The sequence below is a fragment of the Macadamia integrifolia genome, chromosome 14 (genome assembly GCF_013358625.1).
Source record: "Macadamia integrifolia cultivar HAES 741 chromosome 14, SCU_Mint_v3, whole genome shotgun sequence".
Classification (NCBI taxonomy): domain Eukaryota; kingdom Viridiplantae; phylum Streptophyta; class Magnoliopsida; order Proteales; family Proteaceae; genus Macadamia; species Macadamia integrifolia.
In genome coordinates this window covers 24,132,607-24,150,705 of record NC_056570.1, presented here as the reverse complement: position 1 = coordinate 24,150,705, position 18,099 = coordinate 24,132,607, and the positions used below count along the sequence as shown (strand labels likewise).

Sequence of the window (18,099 nt, the reverse complement as noted above, 5' to 3'; positions counted from 1 at the left end):
ACTGCTATAACAAAATTACCCCTTTCCATTTCACAATTGAGAAACCTCAAATCCTTATCTTTACGTGGGTCTAAAGGACCTCTTTCAAGATCATGGTATTCATTATTTTCATCATGGAGATCACCAAGGATGGCTCCTAATCTTGTAAGTACCCCACTTTTGGCTTCTTTTTCTGGTTTATACTCCCTCAGAGAGCTAGATCTTCGCTACTGCAATCTGTCAGATGGTGCAATTCCATATGATCTGGGAAGCTTATTGTTATTACAAACCATGAAATTAAGTGGAAACAATTTCAGCAGCCTACCAGGCAGCATTAATCGCCTTTCTCATCTGGAACTTCTTATTGTAGATCATTGCGCGAGGCTTGATCAACTCCCTGAGCTTCCATCAAGTTTGTGCTGTTGGCAGCAAAAGGTTGCACATCAATGGAGAGATTGCCAGTCAACATGGGTCTTCTTTCTAAGCTCTCTAGTGTTTTGTTGAATGATTGCACAAGGTTGAAATCTCTCCCAGAAGATCTCCCATCTAGTCTAAGAAGCTTCAGTATAGAATCTTGCAAATCATTTGAAGGCTTACCTAATTTTGTGAACATACCATCATTAAGTAACTTAAATCTTAGTAACAACAATTTCAGTAGTCTACCTGCCAGCATAAGTCAACTTTCTCATCTTCAAACTCTTTATATGCGTAACTGCACAAGGGTTCAATCACTTCCGGATCTTCCCACAAGTGTAAGGAATCTGTTTGCTGGTGGTTGCTCATCAATGTTGCTTACTGAGAGCAAGAAGGAAGTTGAGAGTTCAGAAATGGAGAGTTCAGAATCACAATACAAGAAATTGCCAGATATTGTTAGAAAGAGCCTCCTCCAGGTCTCTCTCTCTCTCTCTCTCTCTCTCTCTCTCTCTCTCTCATGTAGGGGTGTCAATCAGTTGGTTTGGGCTGGTTTCCGTCTGGCCTAATCAGTCTTCTCCACTTTAGGACCTCGCCTAGTGACCGACATGTTAAGTTATCAGTTCCCATTTGTTGGGCATGGTCCATTTAATAAATGATTGGTTGGGTACCTATCTTTATCAGGCTAAACGAGCTTTAGACAGTCATAAATGGGCTAGTGACATATTTATCTCTAAATATGTTGGTTTGAGTAAACAGATTTTAAACATGTTGGGCTATTAATCGGGCAATCTCATTTAGACGACCATCGGGTAGGACTTGTGCACCGGGAATGACAGAATAGTGTTTGATCCGGGCTTGGTCGGTTCTGCAAGTGTGGTCTTGGAATTGACACCCCTACACACACACACACACACACAAAATAACACACATGAACATGCTAAACAGAAAATCTACAGTATTGTTAAATTACATGACTTCCATGGAACAGGGACTGTTTGGCCAATTTGACATCTTTCTTACTGGAAGTGATGTTCCAGAATGGTTTAGCCATCAGAGTGTGGGATCTTCATCATCTTTTGAGGTGTCTCAACTTTTGGATTCCAAGATTCAAGGCTTGACAGTATGATGCAGATTAATTATCAAAATAGGCTTGTTTTATTAGGAATAAGCTTAGGGTTTGGTTTCATACATGTTAGGCTGTTGATCCCATGTGTTTTGAGTGTAATAGAACACTTTTATGGGTCTAAAAAGGGGGTTCTAAGATTGAGTACAGGATTACCAGTTAGTTTTCATTTTCATTAGTTTCCTTTTTAGTTGGGCTTGATTTGAGTTATATTTGTTTCCTTAGGAGTCAAGATATTAATTGAGTCAAGTCATTAATAGTTAGTTTCCTTTTTCAACTAGTTTCTAATTTTAGTTAGTTTCTAATTTCAGTTTTTAGTAACTATTATATTAGGAGAATATTTGGTTTCCTTTTTGAGGAACCTTCTATTTTGTAATTCCCTCCCCCATTAACATTATAACTTAAGAAGAGGAGGCTCCTAAAAACCTAGAATGATTTTGATAAAAATATAATGGTTGTTGCTATTCCTGTGATGTTTTGATTCTAATTGGACCTTATTCAGTACTCTATTTCTATTGCTGAAATTCTATTTGTTAGTGCAAACTCTGCTACCTGAAATTCTAGATTCTAGATTCTGGATTCGATAATTTTGGTTTTTCAAGAACTGTTGATTGGCTTAAGTTGGACTGTTGTTGCTGTCTACTATTGGGGGTTATTGGTTGTTCTTTGGTTTAACTTTCCTGCAACCTTGGGTCTAGTTTGGTTGTCAAATCCATTCCTACATTATAGTATGTGCTATTTATGCAGCTGAAGTAGAAGGTAAAGAGGTGCTTGCAGCTCCTTCAGTTTCTTTTTGCAATAAAACTAATGGTCTTCGTTGGTCCTACACTCCAAACCAACATGAAACCCCAATAACATGTCAAGATCAAATCTGGGTGGGTCATATACCACATATCAAGTTCAAGAATCCTTTGGAAGGTGGGGATCAAGTGGAAGTTTCAATAGAAATGGAGCAATATTGGGGCTATTTTCCAGATATTTTTTCTGGGAATCATTTCGGAGTAGAGCATTCAATCCATGTGAAGAAGTGTGGGATGCATCTAGTATACCAGCCAGATGAGAAGGGTTTTTATTCAAATGTCTCAGAAATTAACCAAGGCATTAATACAAGTGCTAAGAGAGGCCGCAATGACAATGATGAGGTGAGATCTATTAATGGATTGTCAAGTGAGGACCAAGGCCATAAACGTTTGAGGTCTGAGCCTGGCCACATAGAAAGTCTTGAAGAAGAGGTACAAAAAGCCTACAAGATTTGATAAAAGCTAAGGACCCGTTTGGTATTGTTCTTAAGAAACTTTTCTATCGTTTTTCCGTTTCAATAGAACGGAAAAACGTAAAAAACTGTTTGGCAACCATATGATGTATTTCAGTTTTTTTGAAACAAAAGTTGGAAAAAAAAAACGACTTGAATGTTCATATGGATTGTTGGGAAGGGTTCAAGTAATAGGGACGCCCAAAATCATTTCAACCACTCAGGAGAAACAGTTAGTCGGACATTCAATGTTGTCTTGATTGCAATGCAACGTCTGGCTAAGGAGAAAATCAGACCGCTAGACGTTAATATGATACCGACAGAGATTGCACAGAATTCGAAAATACTACCCTTTTTTCAAGGTAAATATTTTAATATGATACATGTTTGTAATTAAATATATGAATATTTGTATTCTTATATGTAGTGACCATTTAATTGTCACTATATGTCATAGCACTGTATTGGCGTCATAGATGGTACTCACATCTATGCGGTAGTTCCAAGAGATGATCAAACTCGATATAGGAATCGGAAGGGGATCACAACTCAAAATGTGATGTGTGCATGTTCATTTGACATGCGATTCACAAATGTGTATGCGGGATGAGAAGGTAGTGCAAATGATTGTCGAGTACTTGAACAGGCAAGGAATGATCCTCGATTGAGTTTTCCACATCCACCTCTAGGTATTAATTTTACTAATATATTAGATTTTCATTTGAGTATATACGTAATAACATATATTATTTTTTGTCTATAGGAAAGTATTATGTTGTTGACTCTGTGTATGCTAGCCAAATCTGGATTTTTGATATCATTTAGGGGTGAGAGATACCATCTACCGGACTACAAAGGGCATAGAAGATCCCCAAGAACAACAAAAGAGTTGTTCAATTATAGACATTCATCACTACGGAATGTCATTGAACGTACATTTGAGGTATTGAAGAACAAATTTCAAATTTTAAAGCTAATGCACCAGTTCCCAGTGAAAGCTCAAGCATCAATCGTAATGGCATGTTGTGGGCTACACAACTATATTCGAGAAGAGCATATTGTTGATGCTGAATTTGTGGGGATGAGTGATGATTTAAAAGTTGCAAAAGATGACTTGAATCTGCCACATGAAGATTCCGTTGATCATTCTACAGCACAATCAAGTCAACGAAATCGGGCAAAAGAAATGAATGTCACTAGGCTAAGAATTACAAATGCAATGGCTAGACAGCAAAGGATGTCAGAACTAGTTGAAAACTAAAACCGATAACTATTTTGACAAAATTGAAAACCTAAATTGATGTTTCAAGTGATGTAGTACCTGTTTTATGTTATATTTATGTATGTGATACAAGTTGATATATTATAATGAATGCCATATATTTGGATGCTATATTAACTTTTTTGATATTTAAATTACTGTTACAGATGACTTCTTCTATGCCCCCACTCATAAGAGCAAATTGTGAAATTTGCGGGAAGAGTTGTGGTAAATATACGACCAAGTATGGTAAAAATATTGGAAGAAAATTTTTCAAGTGTCAAGATTCATGTAATTTTTTCATGTGGGTGGACCAACTACATCTATGTAGATGTGGTAAAGGTCAATGCAAAGTACGAACTGCGAAGAAAGGTCCAAACAAGGGACAGTATTTTTTATGTTGCCCAAATTCAACTGGGGTAATTTATTTCTACGATTGATCTATACCTATAGATAATTTTGGTTTTTTTTTTTTTTTTTTTTATTCTATGTTAAATTTCAACGACCCTAATCACATCTATTATTTGATGTAGGCTGATAACCATGGATGTGGTATGTTTGCATGGTTGAAAGATGAAACACATATCTCTACCATACAACATACATTATGTTCAGAGAGTTCAAGCTCAACATCAACATCATCGACACCACCGTCTACTTCGAATGAGTACATGAAAGGATATCTGGAAGGAATACTTAAAGGATTAGATGACCAAACAAATAAGATGAAAGACATCCTCCAAGCATTCAAGTCTTTAGACTTGGACAAAAAGTGAAATTTTGGGGAATTATGTAATAATTAACTTGGACAAGGCATTGTTAATACTGTATTTTATTCATCCTTTTGAAACCACGTTTCTTTTAGTTGGTATGTAATATTTTATTGTCCCAAAGGATTTATATGCACAAAACAGCATTAAATCGTTTAAAAACGGCGTTTTGATACAAAAACTGAAATTTTTGTTTTTAATACGAAACAGAGTTTCTGAAACAGAAACGATACCAAACGGAGCCTAAAGAAAAGTGAAGGGAGTGTGGGATTTTGATCTTTACATATCCAAGGTAGGAGGCACAAAATGACATTATTTTGGTTCTTCACAGTAAGGTCTAAGCCAAACACATCTTATTTTGATTTTACAAATGGCGATATCTGAATTACACAGATTTTCCTCAGAAGTCTGTACTTCTAACATCAAATTCAATGGGTTACTATGATATATTGGTGTGTGCTTAGCAGATCTAAAGTAATATCAATTGTATTGAAAAAGAATGGTTGAGTAACCAACCGTTGCCTCATTTTGGAGCTTACAAGTATTGCGGAATAGCCCATAGTGTGCACAACAGTTAACACATCCCCACATTTCATGAGTATTTGGTTGATTAGAAGTTATAATACCCATCTACTGTTCATTGTGGTGAGTACTATCTTACCATCTAATGATAAGAGCAAAACATAGTAGAAACTGAAACCAACCAGACTGACCAGACCAAAACTGAAAATAGTAGAATCTGAACCAACCAACTCATACCCAATACTAGTTCTTGGGGTGCAGGGCAGTGGAACAGTTAAAATGGCCTTGCCCCACCATTCCCCTGATGGACTGAGTTTGTAAGGGTTAATTGGGTATGAGTTCACTTTCAGGTTTTTCTTAGAAGAATTTAATGGGTTAAGGTCAGGTTCCATGAGCATGACCATTTTCAATGGTTTTCACTAAATGAACCTTCCTTCTGTTCTTCTTGAGTTTCTTCCACATGATCTCTTGCCCAATCTTCATCTAGGCTTATCCATGGGTTGCGTTCCAAATAAACTAGGTTTACCACCACAGAAACGAAAGTGTGGTCCTGAGCTTCTAGCATATATAACCTAACAGGAAAGCTAGCGTCCTTTAACTAATTGTGCTATTTCTTTCTGTACAACCCATATGACCACCTTTGGAACTCTCTTTGGAATGGTTTGTCTAAGAACTGCAATTTTGGGAGGCAGGGTATGGATCACCTGTGTATTCTTCTGAGTCACTAGGCAATTGTGGAAATCATGCTGGCTGGTAATTGATGCTGCTAAATTCAAATCATTGCATTATCTCTTAATTACTTGGATGTCCAACCCTGCATTCTCTAAGACATGTAAGTACGATTGAGATCATGGTCCATCTGATTTGCATATCTAGGATTGAAAACATTTTAAAGGCATCAAACCCTAAACCATCTAGGAATATTAAACAGGTTCAATTCTTTGTGAAAAAAAAGTTAATCTTTTTGTATTGAAGAATGAAAATAAACTAAAAGAAAACAGAGAGACTGATCACATGCATCTGATTTGGGGCTCACTTATGGACAAGAAGATTGTTGTTACAACAGATGGTGCATACAATGCTTTAAATGAAAAATCCAGTAGCTTGGGTTAGAGAGTCACAAGACAGTGCTCACATTGCAGCAGGAGCAGAATTCTAGAGGAAAGGAAGCACAATTGAGATGGAAGCTTATGCCATCTAGAAGGGGATTCTTCATACAAGAAACTGGAAACTGATAATATCAAAGTGAGAAGAGATTTCAAATCATTGGTGGGCTGCCTCCAAAAAGTCCTTTTGATGCTGGCCTGGTTAGTATATGAACTGTTACTCAGCATTCAAAAAGTTGGCTCTGACTTCAAATATTGTAGGATTGTTTTCATACCTTGCCGTTGCTGCTGGGAGGATTATTGTCTCACTAGTTGGTCAATTTCTTCAAGGAGTCATGTGTGGTGTATCTCTACGTCGGATTGAATTTGTTTCTCTATGTCGGATTGATGAGCATCTGGTCTTGTAACTGAGTACTTTATACAATAAACATCTTCCCAAAAAAAGAAACATAACAAAATGAAAATAAACTTGAGCACTACAGTCCCCTGAAAGGAAGAAAAAAAAAAACAACTTTACCTATTTTCTGGCATGTTATTTTCATAAATATATGTTATTAAGTACTTAGTTCCTCTCCTCTCCAAGTAAAATAAAAGTGCCCCACTTTCCTAATATTTTTTTTATAAAAGACCATAATAGTGAGATGCTACAATGTCCCAATTCTAAAAATTTTGAAAGAAGCATTTTTCTTCATGGTGCATAACTAATAACCTATTATACCTACAAACTAGAATTATTTGAAGATTCTCTAATTCATTACTAGTTAGTAGAATACTAATTACAATGAGAGAGAGAGAGAGAGAGAGAGAGAGAGAGAGAATTAAGGAAATTGTCAAGAAGAAAATTAAAGAACCAACAATGACAAAGCATGCTATGTTGCAGGGAACTTAATAATAATTTGGTATAGTCTCCCCAAACTGATGTTTTGTTAGTAGCCAATTATGCAAGGCAGGGCAGAACATGTCTCCTCTAGGAGGGAAACAAAATCTACAGGACATAACTTTATGTCATTGTCAGTTGTCTCTATGTATAATAATGTTTCAAATATTCCTATGTATAAGGAATTTATCTTAACAATGTGCTATATAATCCCAGTCTTCTAATTTGGTTCTGAATTTTATTGTGAAAGAATTTCCTTTGGATTAACACACTTCTTGGTGATATATGTTTCCTAAAATGGTTTTGGCATTTCACTGACTTGATCAATTAGGTTATGCAAAATTAACTTTACAGGTAAAGACATGTTGCTTTTTTTATACTAGCCTAATCCTTACTTTAAAGAAGATTTCTTTTGGGTAAAGATTTTTTTTGGGTTCAAAAGTGTCCTAGTGATTCATGTTCATGAACCGTCTTGGCATGCCGGGTTGTCATCAGTGCAGATTATGCAGAACTGTTCTTCAAGTTGATTTGGAGATTGTAGTCTTCTAGCATGTTCAGAATTGAAGTTAAAATGCATACGTATTAATCAAGTGGAACGGTTTGACGCAGCAGAAATCCAATGCGGAAGTCTCATTATGAGCATAATTTGTTTGTCTTGATCTTAAATGACAAAATTCCTCTCAAGGCTAAGAAAGAAAAATCAAAGATTCTCATTCAAGTCCAACTGCAATAACACAAGAATTTCTGCCCTTATCTCACAACAACCCTCAGAAAAAAAAAAAATCTACATTGAAAAAGAATAGATCACCAAACAAGAACTCTCCTTAACTCCATTCTGATCCATAAATGGAAGAAGCAAACCACCACTCAGGAACTGGAAATAAATACAAGATACCCAGATGGAAATCCTTTCAGAAGACATGAAGACAACGCTTTATTCAAACTCAAAAGGATCAGTAATGATCCCTAAGATGAATGTTGAATGTTTATAGTTAATCATCTGAACTCCGAAAATCTCGTTTCATTGCCAGAAGTAGCGAAGAAACTAAAATCATTTATCAGAAAGTTGATAATTTTGCAATCCCCATAATGGAAAATGTCATCTAAATGCACTCTGCTGGTTCCAGTTCAAAAATGAGAAATCAGAATCCAGGCTGAGATCTTTGGAAGTTAGATATGATTTTACGGGACCTGACAGACCTTTAATACAAGGAGATCTCTGTTGAAAACCACTAGGCTTGCCAATCCTGTTGAAGCAAGTAGAATCATTACCAACAGAATAGCAAAATGAGAGTCTATTGTTGGATGTTGAACTTTGATCAGAATAATAATCTCTGATTTCCAGCCTTTGTTTTGGTGCACTAGATGATCTTGCCTTTGCCCTAGCAGCTTCAGTAGTAGCCATGTATCCTGGAGCAGCCGAAAAGCTTAAGCAGGAGCCATTATCTCCAATTGAATTATGTTTTTGTTGATGAATTGACCTGCTTGGAAGTGTTATGAGAGAATCCAATCCTCCTACTTGCTTATGAGTTTGAGTATCTCTCATATTAAGCTGTAGTCCTCCCTCTTCATATCTGTTCAGTGCATTTGAACAGTCAACTGATTTGAAATTATCTTGCCCTTGCTGGGCATCCACACACTGTTCTGATTCTGTTTGTCCCCTTTCCTGAAGAATGACATGTTAATTTCATTTACTGAATGAAATAATTTGAATGACTCAAAACAAACCACACCTACCGAATATTTCTTCATATGTTCTCCCTTGATCATCGGCTCTTTCCGGCTTAGTAACGTGGCCTTGATGTCTTCTTTTGATAACAAGCTGCCATCCCACCTCTGACTATCTGGTTTGAGCTGGGGAAGAAAAAAACAGGAAAAAGAAATCAGTTAGATTATTGAACTCATTTGCCTACGTTCAAAAATTTACTGTTCAATCAATTTATGATTGTTATATCCAGACAAAAGTATAACTAGCCATAACCCATCAATCTTTTTGCATGGATCCTCGCACTTATCCTTGCTTGGAATCTCCATGTAGCTGACCCCAGATAAAAGTATTGAACCTGAAATTTAACTTCAAAATTTCATCTATAGTACAGAAAACCAAAGTTCATTGCATACCCTTTTATCCTTGTTTCTCAATTCATAGCTTTGTGCTAGAAATTGTTGCTTCTCTTTGGCAGTCCAGCCTTCCTCAACCGTCCCAAGTCTCATTGCACGGACCTGAGACTGGATGTTTACAAGAGTCTGCAAACTCTTCAGAGTGCTGATTGCTTGGCGTCTCACTGCTCTGCCTCGAACCATTGCTTGAAGCCTCACCAGTCCCTTCAGTGCCCGCAATGCTTTCCTTGCCTGTAACACAACCCCACATGAAGAAGTAATATAAAACTTGTTGAGACACAATACTTCAGTTGGATGAAACCATATAGTAATGAATTTTTTAGCAAAGTCTCAAGTGACTTACAAGATACCCACGGAAAGCTGTTTGAATTTTAATAGCAGAGAATTCTCTGATTCCCTTCTCTACTTGACGGCGTGATTGAGGGGCATGTGTGAGTCGGACAACCTCAGCTGCAGCCTGAGCAGCTGCAACAGCAGCCTCAGCAGCTGCTGCTGTCGCAATAGCAACAGCCACAGCATGCTTTCTCTGTTCTTCATCTGCTTCACTCAGTATCTTCTCCTTCAACGAAGATGACTCTGTATATGTGAGAAGTCGTTTTATCTTAAATCTTCCGAGTATCCATCTCCTCCTCTTCTCCTTCTAGGAATGAGTAACAAATATTAAGGTAACATAATCTAAGCTAGAAATAATAATCAATCAATCTAATTCAATTTTGAAATTCTTTCCACAATCTAACAGCAGGGAATGCAAAATCTGAGGAAACAGTTATATATCTACCTTTTCTTGTTTTGATTTCGGGTCCGATACAAAGAGTTTCTTCAGAAGACCAAACCAGCTTCTCTTCATTTCCATTGAGGAATCATCACATCATATAAAACTTATAGATGAACAGACATCCCTGTGCTGTATAAGAATTCAGCTATTTTGTCATTAAATCTTCTAATCTTCAAAGTCTACAATACAACTAGAGAATAAAAGGCATAAGTAACATGATATCCACCCATGAGAGAGAGAGAGAGAGAGAGAGAGAGAGACTTGGAATGAGGAAATTAACTTTCCTGAGCACAAACTCTATAGAAATGTTAATAAAATTCAGAACATACCCTGATAGGGATTTTCATTGTCTTTCTTATCATCTAATAATAGTTTCATATATCAAAGAAGCTGTGAAACAACCACCTAGTGTTTCTGAGATTACCTGTTATTAGCCTCTACACTCAGTTGTGATTAATGAGTAAAACCCAGGTAACTGTCTCACCTACCATTTAAGCATACAGATAGTGAACCCAACCAGAATAGACACATTAAACAGCCAAGTTCTTAGAATCTCAGAAAAGATTAAGATAACTGATTGTTTATAGTATCTAAAACCATACCTGAAGAAAGTCCAGCAGAAATGAAGGAAGAAAGCCTGACTTTCTGAAGGATTTCAATCTAAGTTATCTAACTTTATGATCTGGAAAATGACCCAAAAGTTTGTTGGAGCAATAAGTAGTGGCTGAAAGTATGATCAAAGTTGATACATCTCTTTTCGGTGGAGCTTCTTTACTTTTGAATCCTTTTTGCAGTATCAACTCAGCTACTGTTACCCAAGAAAAGAAGAGGATCAATTTAGGTGTTCTAGTTGTGGGGACCTAAAAGCAAGAACTGTCATCAAAAAGCTAGACCCATTTCTCTACAATGATTTAGCTTTGCAGGTACTCTTGTTTATGAGTTATGACTATTGTGCATAGCTTTTAATTCCCTGGCATGGCCTCTTCCCAACTCATTTTTTTTATCAACTCAACTGCCACTGAAGTGACAATATCAAATGTGGCAATTGACCATCCAAAAAGACCTAGATGCTATGTCAACGATCCAACTCAATCTCAACTCGGTTTCAGTCCAGCCAGATTAACCCAAAAAAAAAATAAATAAATAGACCAACTAGAACTGATTGTATAAACCTTTCTTAAACCCAACTGATGAAGACTGATTAAGGACAATCATATACACAAGGAGTAATTAACCTATTATTCTAATACCCTTCACCAAATTATGGGAAAACTATGGCTTAACTAACCAATTAAAACTGATTAGCCAAAACTAATCCAAGCTGAGAAACTTCATCTGATTGTACCTGCCAAAAAAATCTAATTGTACTTGCCAAAGTATTTTGAAAAAAAAAACACAAAAGACACATGAGAATTGAATTAGTTAGGAAATGAACTTCTTTGGATAATCAGGTTTGAGGAAGGAAAAAAGGGAGGGTTATACCCAAAAATAAATAAATAGTTAAAGATGATATATTGTGAGCCAAACGATTGAGATAGGCTATCTTATTTAACGAGGTATACGGCATATGCCAACAATCACCTTGCCTATCATTTTATGAATATGAGAAAAATGAGAGTTTAATAATACCTGTTTTCCTTGTTGTTTTACCTTTCAAAGCAACTTCAACTTAGTGTTTCAAAGGACCTAATTATAATTAAGTGGGAATTACCTAGATCTACAACACCAAGTAAATTGCAAAACTAGTAGGTATAAATTATATTTTACAATAGCAATTTACTATGTTACCGAGCTGTTCTCTTGTCGAAGGAGGAAGAAGAAAGAAGAGAGAAAGATGCTGTGGGTATTTTAGGAAGTTCATTTAGATTTTTAACTTATATGGTGATGTAGTAAATCTTTTCAACATCATGATTAATGATTGTAAAATATAATTTATATCTACTAAGTATGTAAATCTTTATATTATTTGGTGGGGATTTAGGCAATTATTCCAAAAGGTAAGGATCAAGAATAGAAGACACATACTTTCCAATTCCTGATTTGCGTTTGATTATTGGTTTATTTAGTTTATTGAAAAATCAATTGGTAGGAAAAACTTAATAGATCTATAATTCTCATATTTACTACTTCAATCTTTTTTTTTTTTTTTTCATTTTTTTGAAATGAAATTTTTAGTAGATGGTAAGGGAAAGTGGAAGGACTTTATAAAACCTCTTATGTAAGAAGTTCTGCCTAATGCCATGATGAATGAGGCATTTGCATGACCCTACTTGAAGTCTATGTTTTTAATTTTGACCCACAAATACTTTGACATGTAGAGCTCTCCCTATGTCCCTATCGAGAGAGAGAGAGAGAGAGAGAGAGAGAGAGAGAGAGAGATTAGTAAATAGTGGAAATGAGAATGTGAATGGTGGGGGAACAGAACTTAAAAATGATGCATATGAATAGGAGATGAGGGGCCGGGATGTCCATATAAATGAAGTGGGGAGTGGATAACCCAACAAAAAAGGGGAAGAATAAAGAAGTGGCCAGCCAAGGAAGGTGTGGCACCTCTTGAAGGGCCTAATAGAAAAGGAATCCGTTGAAAAAATGCACCCTTTTGCTTGCCTAAGAACCAAAAGGCGTGTGGCCTTATCCCCCAGTGGTGAGGACCAGAGTCCAAAGAGCAAATAATCCTCCCTGCCCGACGCCCGTGCCAGTGCGGGGGCCATGGCCAAACAGCGTTGCCTGCCCCTCATCAAGGTGTAAGTCTGATGGGCCTCCTGATTGGTCCGGCTTGTTTACAAGTTCGACTTGCACCAATAAGTTTAGCCTGACCATTTATATATATATTTTTCTTTTTTTGAGATAAAATAGGGTATATATTGATATTTTTATCAATTGTTGCCTCTAAGTATAATATCTTTTCAAAATTATGGATAATTTAATAAAATAAATTAAAGTATCTTAAATCTAAGAAAAGTAAATATCATACAATTTAAGGCTTTATTGATACATTATCCGGTTTAAGGCTCAATTATAGCCTGATTAACCCAATTAAGAGAAGCCTGATTAAAACCCGAAACCCAATCGAACCTGATACAACATTGACCGATGGATTACAATAAATTCAGTGTCCTTTTATAATCCCAACCTTTGAATTTTTTTATTTTTCTGAAATTTGATTTAGTATAGTTGAGTGTTGTGTTGGACACCGAAAGAACTCTGCAGACAAGGCAGATGGATCAATGACTAAGGTAGCCAAATCTTCACCCGTGGATGGCTGGCAAAGGACCCTACACGTAGCAACAAAATCTAAAGGCTAAAACCCTTAGCACCCACAACACCCCACCCTGCCTAAAAGTCAATTGTTGCCGGATAAACGTAGAAGTTAACCCTTACAACTTATGATTGGATTTTCTAAACGTACTTTCACCTAGACATGCATGTGAGGATTCGACACCTACTTTTACCATTTATGGGGTGAAGAGTTTTTGAATTCAGATCCTCTTTTAGACACAAAGTATTCTCCTGCAACAGTAGTGAGATGACACGTATAAGATGAAAGACCAGCAACCTCTTCCTCTTTATCCCTCACTTCTCATTCTTTTTACTATTAATCCACAATTTAAGTGGGACCCACATTTTTACCTTCCCTTTTGTTTTTTATTTTTCTGTTGTTCATCTTCTTCGTTCAGGGAAGGAAATAGAAACAAAAATACAAATATTAACTTATTTACTTGTCAATGAACGGTAGTTTCTTCGCGTTAGGTTTTGATCATAAACCTTGTTTTTTTTTTCTTGTGTGCTTAGGTGGGATGAGATTCTTGTCGTTGAAAGTAGAAAAAAACTACTAGGCCTCTCATTGAAAGAGAAACTGAAAAAACAAAGAGCTTTTTCTTTTCTTTCCTTAATCTACGTTTGATCATGGAGGTTTTAGAGGTTTAATTTCCGTTTTTCTGGTTTCTGGGTATTGGGTGAGTGATGGTTTTGCATCCGAACCAGAACCACCATCCTTTTTTTCATTTTTTCTTTTTTTTTTATTCGAAGAAACAGAATAACCATTACATACAAACAAGTTCAAAGTTGTTATGGACAATAGACATAGGGCCCGTTTGGTATCGTTCTAAAAAAACGTTTCTGGAGTTTTTTCGTTCTATTGGAACGAAAAAACGGAATCTTCTGTTTGGTGCACTTATGGTCCGTTTCTGTTTTTTTGGAACAAAAAGTGAAAAAAAAAAACTGAAAAAAAAAATTTCCCGATAAAAATCTGAAATTTTAAAACATCATTTTTTCGTTTAAAAACTGCGTTTTGACACAGAAACTGAAATTTTCGTTTTTGAAACGAAACGGCGTTTCTGGAACAGAAACGATACCAAACAGGCCCATAGTGTTTGCGACCTGTGCAGCGACGTTCCTAAGAACATACATAGGGTAATCATTAAGTGATTTAATTACAAAAACCAGAGTAAATAGAAGTTGCTCTATTTCTATCCTACTAGTTAACGTGGACCAAGGTCACATCAAAAAATGGTTAGGATTCACTAACTTGTCGAAACCAGAGACGTCACACCAAATCTCCTGGACAGCCCACCCCCACTTTTGAGCCTCAGCTAACCCAACTAAAGTTCACTTCGCAGCCGCTTCAGAAGTCTCTCCTGTCATCAAATAATGAGCAAATAGGAATAAACATTCTTTGTTATTGAATATAACAGAGGCCCACCCCGCAATACCCTTGACAGAGACAGAGATGATTATAAGGATAATTTTATTGTGACGTAGAGATGCACAAATCGGTGGTTCTGTTAAGTTTGTCTCGAATTCTTGACCCGTTTTGAAGATTGACCTGATCCGACATATTTTGGTGGCAATCCGAATGGAAAATTTTCTGAGATCTGTGATGGAAGCAGAGGGCTTGGGTCGATCGGTTCGACCGGATCGACCGCTACCCGATGGGTCGACCCACATTTTTGGAGTATATATATAATGTACCGTTGCTTGTTGAGAAAGTAATTGTATTCTAGGGTTTTCACACAGCTAGGATTTCAGGATGAATTTTTCCTCGCCACTGCTAGGGTATAAATCTCTCTTCTGCATAGTGAATCATCTTCTTCTTCGCCCGAGGACGTAGCACACCACCCTGGTGTGTGAACCTCGTTAAATCTCTGTGTCGTACGAATCTATTGTCTCTTTATTATTCATGTTTCTTGGTGTTTGTTCTAACAAACTGGTATCAGAGGTCTGGGTTACTTTGATCCATGGCTTCAATGAAATACGATATTGATAGGTTTGACGGCAATATCAGTTTTAGTTTATGGAGAAAACCCTATTGGGGAAGGCGAAGAAACCTGCAAGTATGTCCAATGATGATTGGAGCGATTTGGATGATAAAGCCCTTTCAGCTATTCAATTGTGTCTTTCGAATGATGTTCTACAGGAAGTTCTTTCAGAGAAAACGGCTGCAAAGTTATGGGTGAAGTTAGAGAACCTCTACCTCACCAAATCCCTTACCAATAGGTTGAGATTGAAGCAACAACTGTATACCCTTCATATGGGTGAAGATACTTCTATTAAATCCCATATATCTGAGTTCAATTCTATTGTTACTGATTTGAAAAGCGTAGATGTTAAAATAGACGATGAAGATTTGACCCTATTATTGTTATGTTTTCTGCCTCCATCTGAGGGGTGTCAACCGGTCGGGCCGGTTCGGTCTCGGTCGGGCTTAATCGGGCTTGAAGACTTTCAAAGGCTACACCGTGTCCGCCCATTTAACTAATCGGGCTTAGTTATTGAGGGCATGGTACGCTTTATATTCAGTCGATCGGCCTCGGGCTATAATCGGGCCACCTTAATCGGGCTTTAGTCGGACCTTAACCAGGCTAGGAACATGTTTAATGTTAAACGGGCTTTAACCGATTTTTAAACGGGCCCTCTTTAAACTGTGATCTTATATTCCAGCCCACTCATGCAAGCCCAAAAAAATGACAATTAATTAATAAATGATACCAAATATAACCATTATTTAAAGTGTGAACATGTTTTTACTTTTTAATTTGGGGGGTAAAATAGGTATTCTACAATCATTAAAGGGTCGGGCTAAGCCGGTGCATAATAGGCCGATCTCGGTTGGGTGTTAAATGGTCGGTCTCGGTCGGGCGCCCGATGGTCCAAGTAGCAAAATCAAGATCGACCGTTTATAAACGGGCTGGGCTCAAGCCCGACACGTTTAATAAATGGTCCGGGCCGGGCCGGTCTATAAACGATCAGTCCCGGTCGATTTAGTCGATTCGGGCCACGAATTGACACCTCTACTCCATCTTATAAGCATTTTAAGGATACCATGATTTATGGTAGAGAGACAATCTCTATTGAGGATATCAAAACGAATCTACAAAGCAAGCAGAAGATTGATGATGAGTTGACAACTACCAATAAATCTGATGGTTTTGGTTTTGTAGCTAGAGGGAGAACGAATGAAAGGGGTTCAGATGGTGACAAAAAGAAGGCTAGATCAAAATCTAAGCACAAGAATTTAATCTGTAATTACTGTAAGAAAAATGGGCATATTAAATCTGAATGTATAAGCTTTTAAATAAACAGAAGGCAGGTGGTGGTGCTCAAAATCAACAGAAAAGAGATGATTCTGCAGAAGCTAGTATTGCTAAAGATGAGAGTGAGTCTGATATGCTTTTGGTGACTGATGATAAAGTTAGATCACAGGATGAATGGATTCTTGACTCTGGTTGTTCCTACCATATGTGTCCCAATCGTGAATGATTCTCCACATACGAATCAGTTCGAGGTGGAGTTGTGTTGATGGAAAATAATACTTCTTGTAAGACTATTGGAATGGGAACGATCAATATCAAGATGTATGATGGCATTGTCAGAACCTTGTCCAATGTCAGGCATGTCCCTGATTTGAAGAAGAATCTCATCAGTTTAGACACTCTTGATTCAAATGGGTGCAAGTATACAACTGAAGGTGAAGTCATGAAGATTAGCAAGGGTGTTCTCTTATTGATGAAAGGAATCAAGGTTGGCAGTTTGTATGTGTTGTAGGGTACTACAATCACTGGGTCTGTTGTAGCAGCTTCATCATCTATGTCTGAATCAGATGTCACAAATTTATGGCACATGAGGTTAGGCCATATGAGTGAAAGAGGGATGGCATCATTAAGTAAAAGGGGCATGTTGTGTGGTCAGAGTACAGGAGCAATGGAGTTTTGTGAGCATTGTGTGTTTGGGAAGCAGAAAAGAGTTAGTTTCAGTACAGCTATTCACAAGACCAAGGGAACTTTGGACTACATTCATTCAAACCTATGGGGGCCCTCCAGGGTTACTTCAAAGGGGGCTGGTGCAAGATACTTGCTTACTTTCATTGACGATTTCTCTAGGAAAGTTTGGGTCTATTTTTTGAAGCACAAAAATGAAGTATTTGTCACTTTCAAACAATGGAAGAATTTACTTGAGAAGCAGACCGGGAAACAAATTAAAAGGTTGAGAACCGATAATGGCCTAGAGTTTTGTGAAGGTGACTTTAATGAGTTCTGCAAAAATGAAGGTATTGCAAGACACCATACAGTTGTTAAAATGCCATAGCAGAATGGAGTGGCAGAGCATATGAATAGAACTTTGTTAGAAAAGGCGAGGTGTATGTTATCAAATGCAGGATTGGGCAAGGAGTTCTGGGCAGAAGCAGTTAACGCAGCAACCTTGTTGGTGAATCGATCTCCTTGCACAGCTATTGAGTGTAAGACTCCAGAAGAAGTTTGGTCAGGTAAACCTGCAGACTACTCAAATTTAAAAGTATTTGGATGTCCTGCTTATGCACATGTAAATAAAGGGAAGTTGGAACCTAGGGCTAAGAAATGCATTTTTCTTGGGTATGGATCTGGAGTGAAAGGATACAGGTTG

At 37.2% G+C, this 18,099-nt stretch overlaps 2 protein-coding genes across 8 annotated transcripts; one reads left to right on the top strand and one right to left on the bottom strand.

The window, feature by feature from the left end:
- Nucleotides 1–7: 7 nt before the first annotated feature.
- LOC122061475 (disease resistance protein RPS4-like) lies at nucleotides 8–1,625 on the top strand. Of its 2 annotated transcripts, XM_042624743.1 has the most exons (3): nucleotides 8–144; nucleotides 350–869; nucleotides 1,382–1,625. In XM_042624743.1, exons 2-3 carry the CDS (start codon nucleotides 426–428, stop codon nucleotides 1,517–1,519), a joined length of 582 nt encoding a protein of 193 aa, XP_042480677.1. In that variant the 5' UTR covers nucleotides 8–144; nucleotides 350–425; the 3' UTR covers nucleotides 1,520–1,625. The 2 variants fall into 2 exon arrangements, with proteins under 2 accessions (XP_042480677.1, XP_042480678.1); XM_042624744.1 differs by lacking the exon at nucleotides 8–144 and having other exon boundaries at nucleotides 292–869.
- A 6,359-nt stretch (nucleotides 1,626–7,984) lies between these two features.
- On the bottom strand, nucleotides 7,985–10,985 carry LOC122061369 (protein IQ-DOMAIN 12-like). 6 transcript variants are annotated; one of them, XM_042624614.1, is made up of 7 exons: nucleotides 10,803–10,985; nucleotides 10,625–10,684; nucleotides 10,204–10,329; nucleotides 9,769–10,062; nucleotides 9,426–9,656; nucleotides 9,042–9,158; nucleotides 7,985–8,970 (listed from the first exon to the last, which is right to left on the bottom strand). In XM_042624614.1, exons 3-7 carry the CDS (start codon nucleotides 10,276–10,278, stop codon nucleotides 8,404–8,406), a joined length of 1,284 nt encoding a protein of 427 aa, XP_042480548.1. In that variant the 5' UTR covers nucleotides 10,279–10,329; nucleotides 10,625–10,684; nucleotides 10,803–10,985; the 3' UTR covers nucleotides 7,985–8,403. The 6 variants fall into 6 exon arrangements, with proteins under 6 accessions (XP_042480548.1, XP_042480545.1, XP_042480542.1 ...); XM_042624611.1 differs by having other exon boundaries at nucleotides 9,769–10,065; nucleotides 10,204–10,324; nucleotides 10,803–10,983; XM_042624608.1 differs by having other exon boundaries at nucleotides 9,769–10,065; nucleotides 10,803–10,982.
- Nucleotides 10,986–18,099: the final 7,114 nt, after the last annotated feature.

Bases quoted from the DNA above. Each gene is read 5' to 3' on its own strand.
- LOC122061475 (XM_042624743.1), top strand. From the start codon at position 426: ATGGAGAGATTGCCAGTCAACATGGGTCTTCTTTCTAAGCTCTCTAGT. The intron at 870-1,381 runs GTCTCTCTCTCT...TCCATGGAACAG, and splicing joins TTAGAAAGAGCCTCCTCCAG to GGACTGTTTGGCCAATTTGA.
- LOC122061369 (XM_042624611.1), bottom strand. From the start codon at position 10,278: ATGGAAATGAAGAGAAGCTGGTTTGGTCTTCTGAAGAAACTCTTTGTA. The intron at 10,066-10,203 runs GTAGATATATAA...ACTCATTCCTAG, and splicing joins CGAAATCAAAACAAGAAAAG to AAGGAGAAGAGGAGGAGATG. The intron at 9,657-9,768 runs GTAAGTCACTTG...GTTGTGTTACAG, and splicing joins CAGCTTTCCGTGGGTATCTT to GCAAGGAAAGCATTGCGGGC.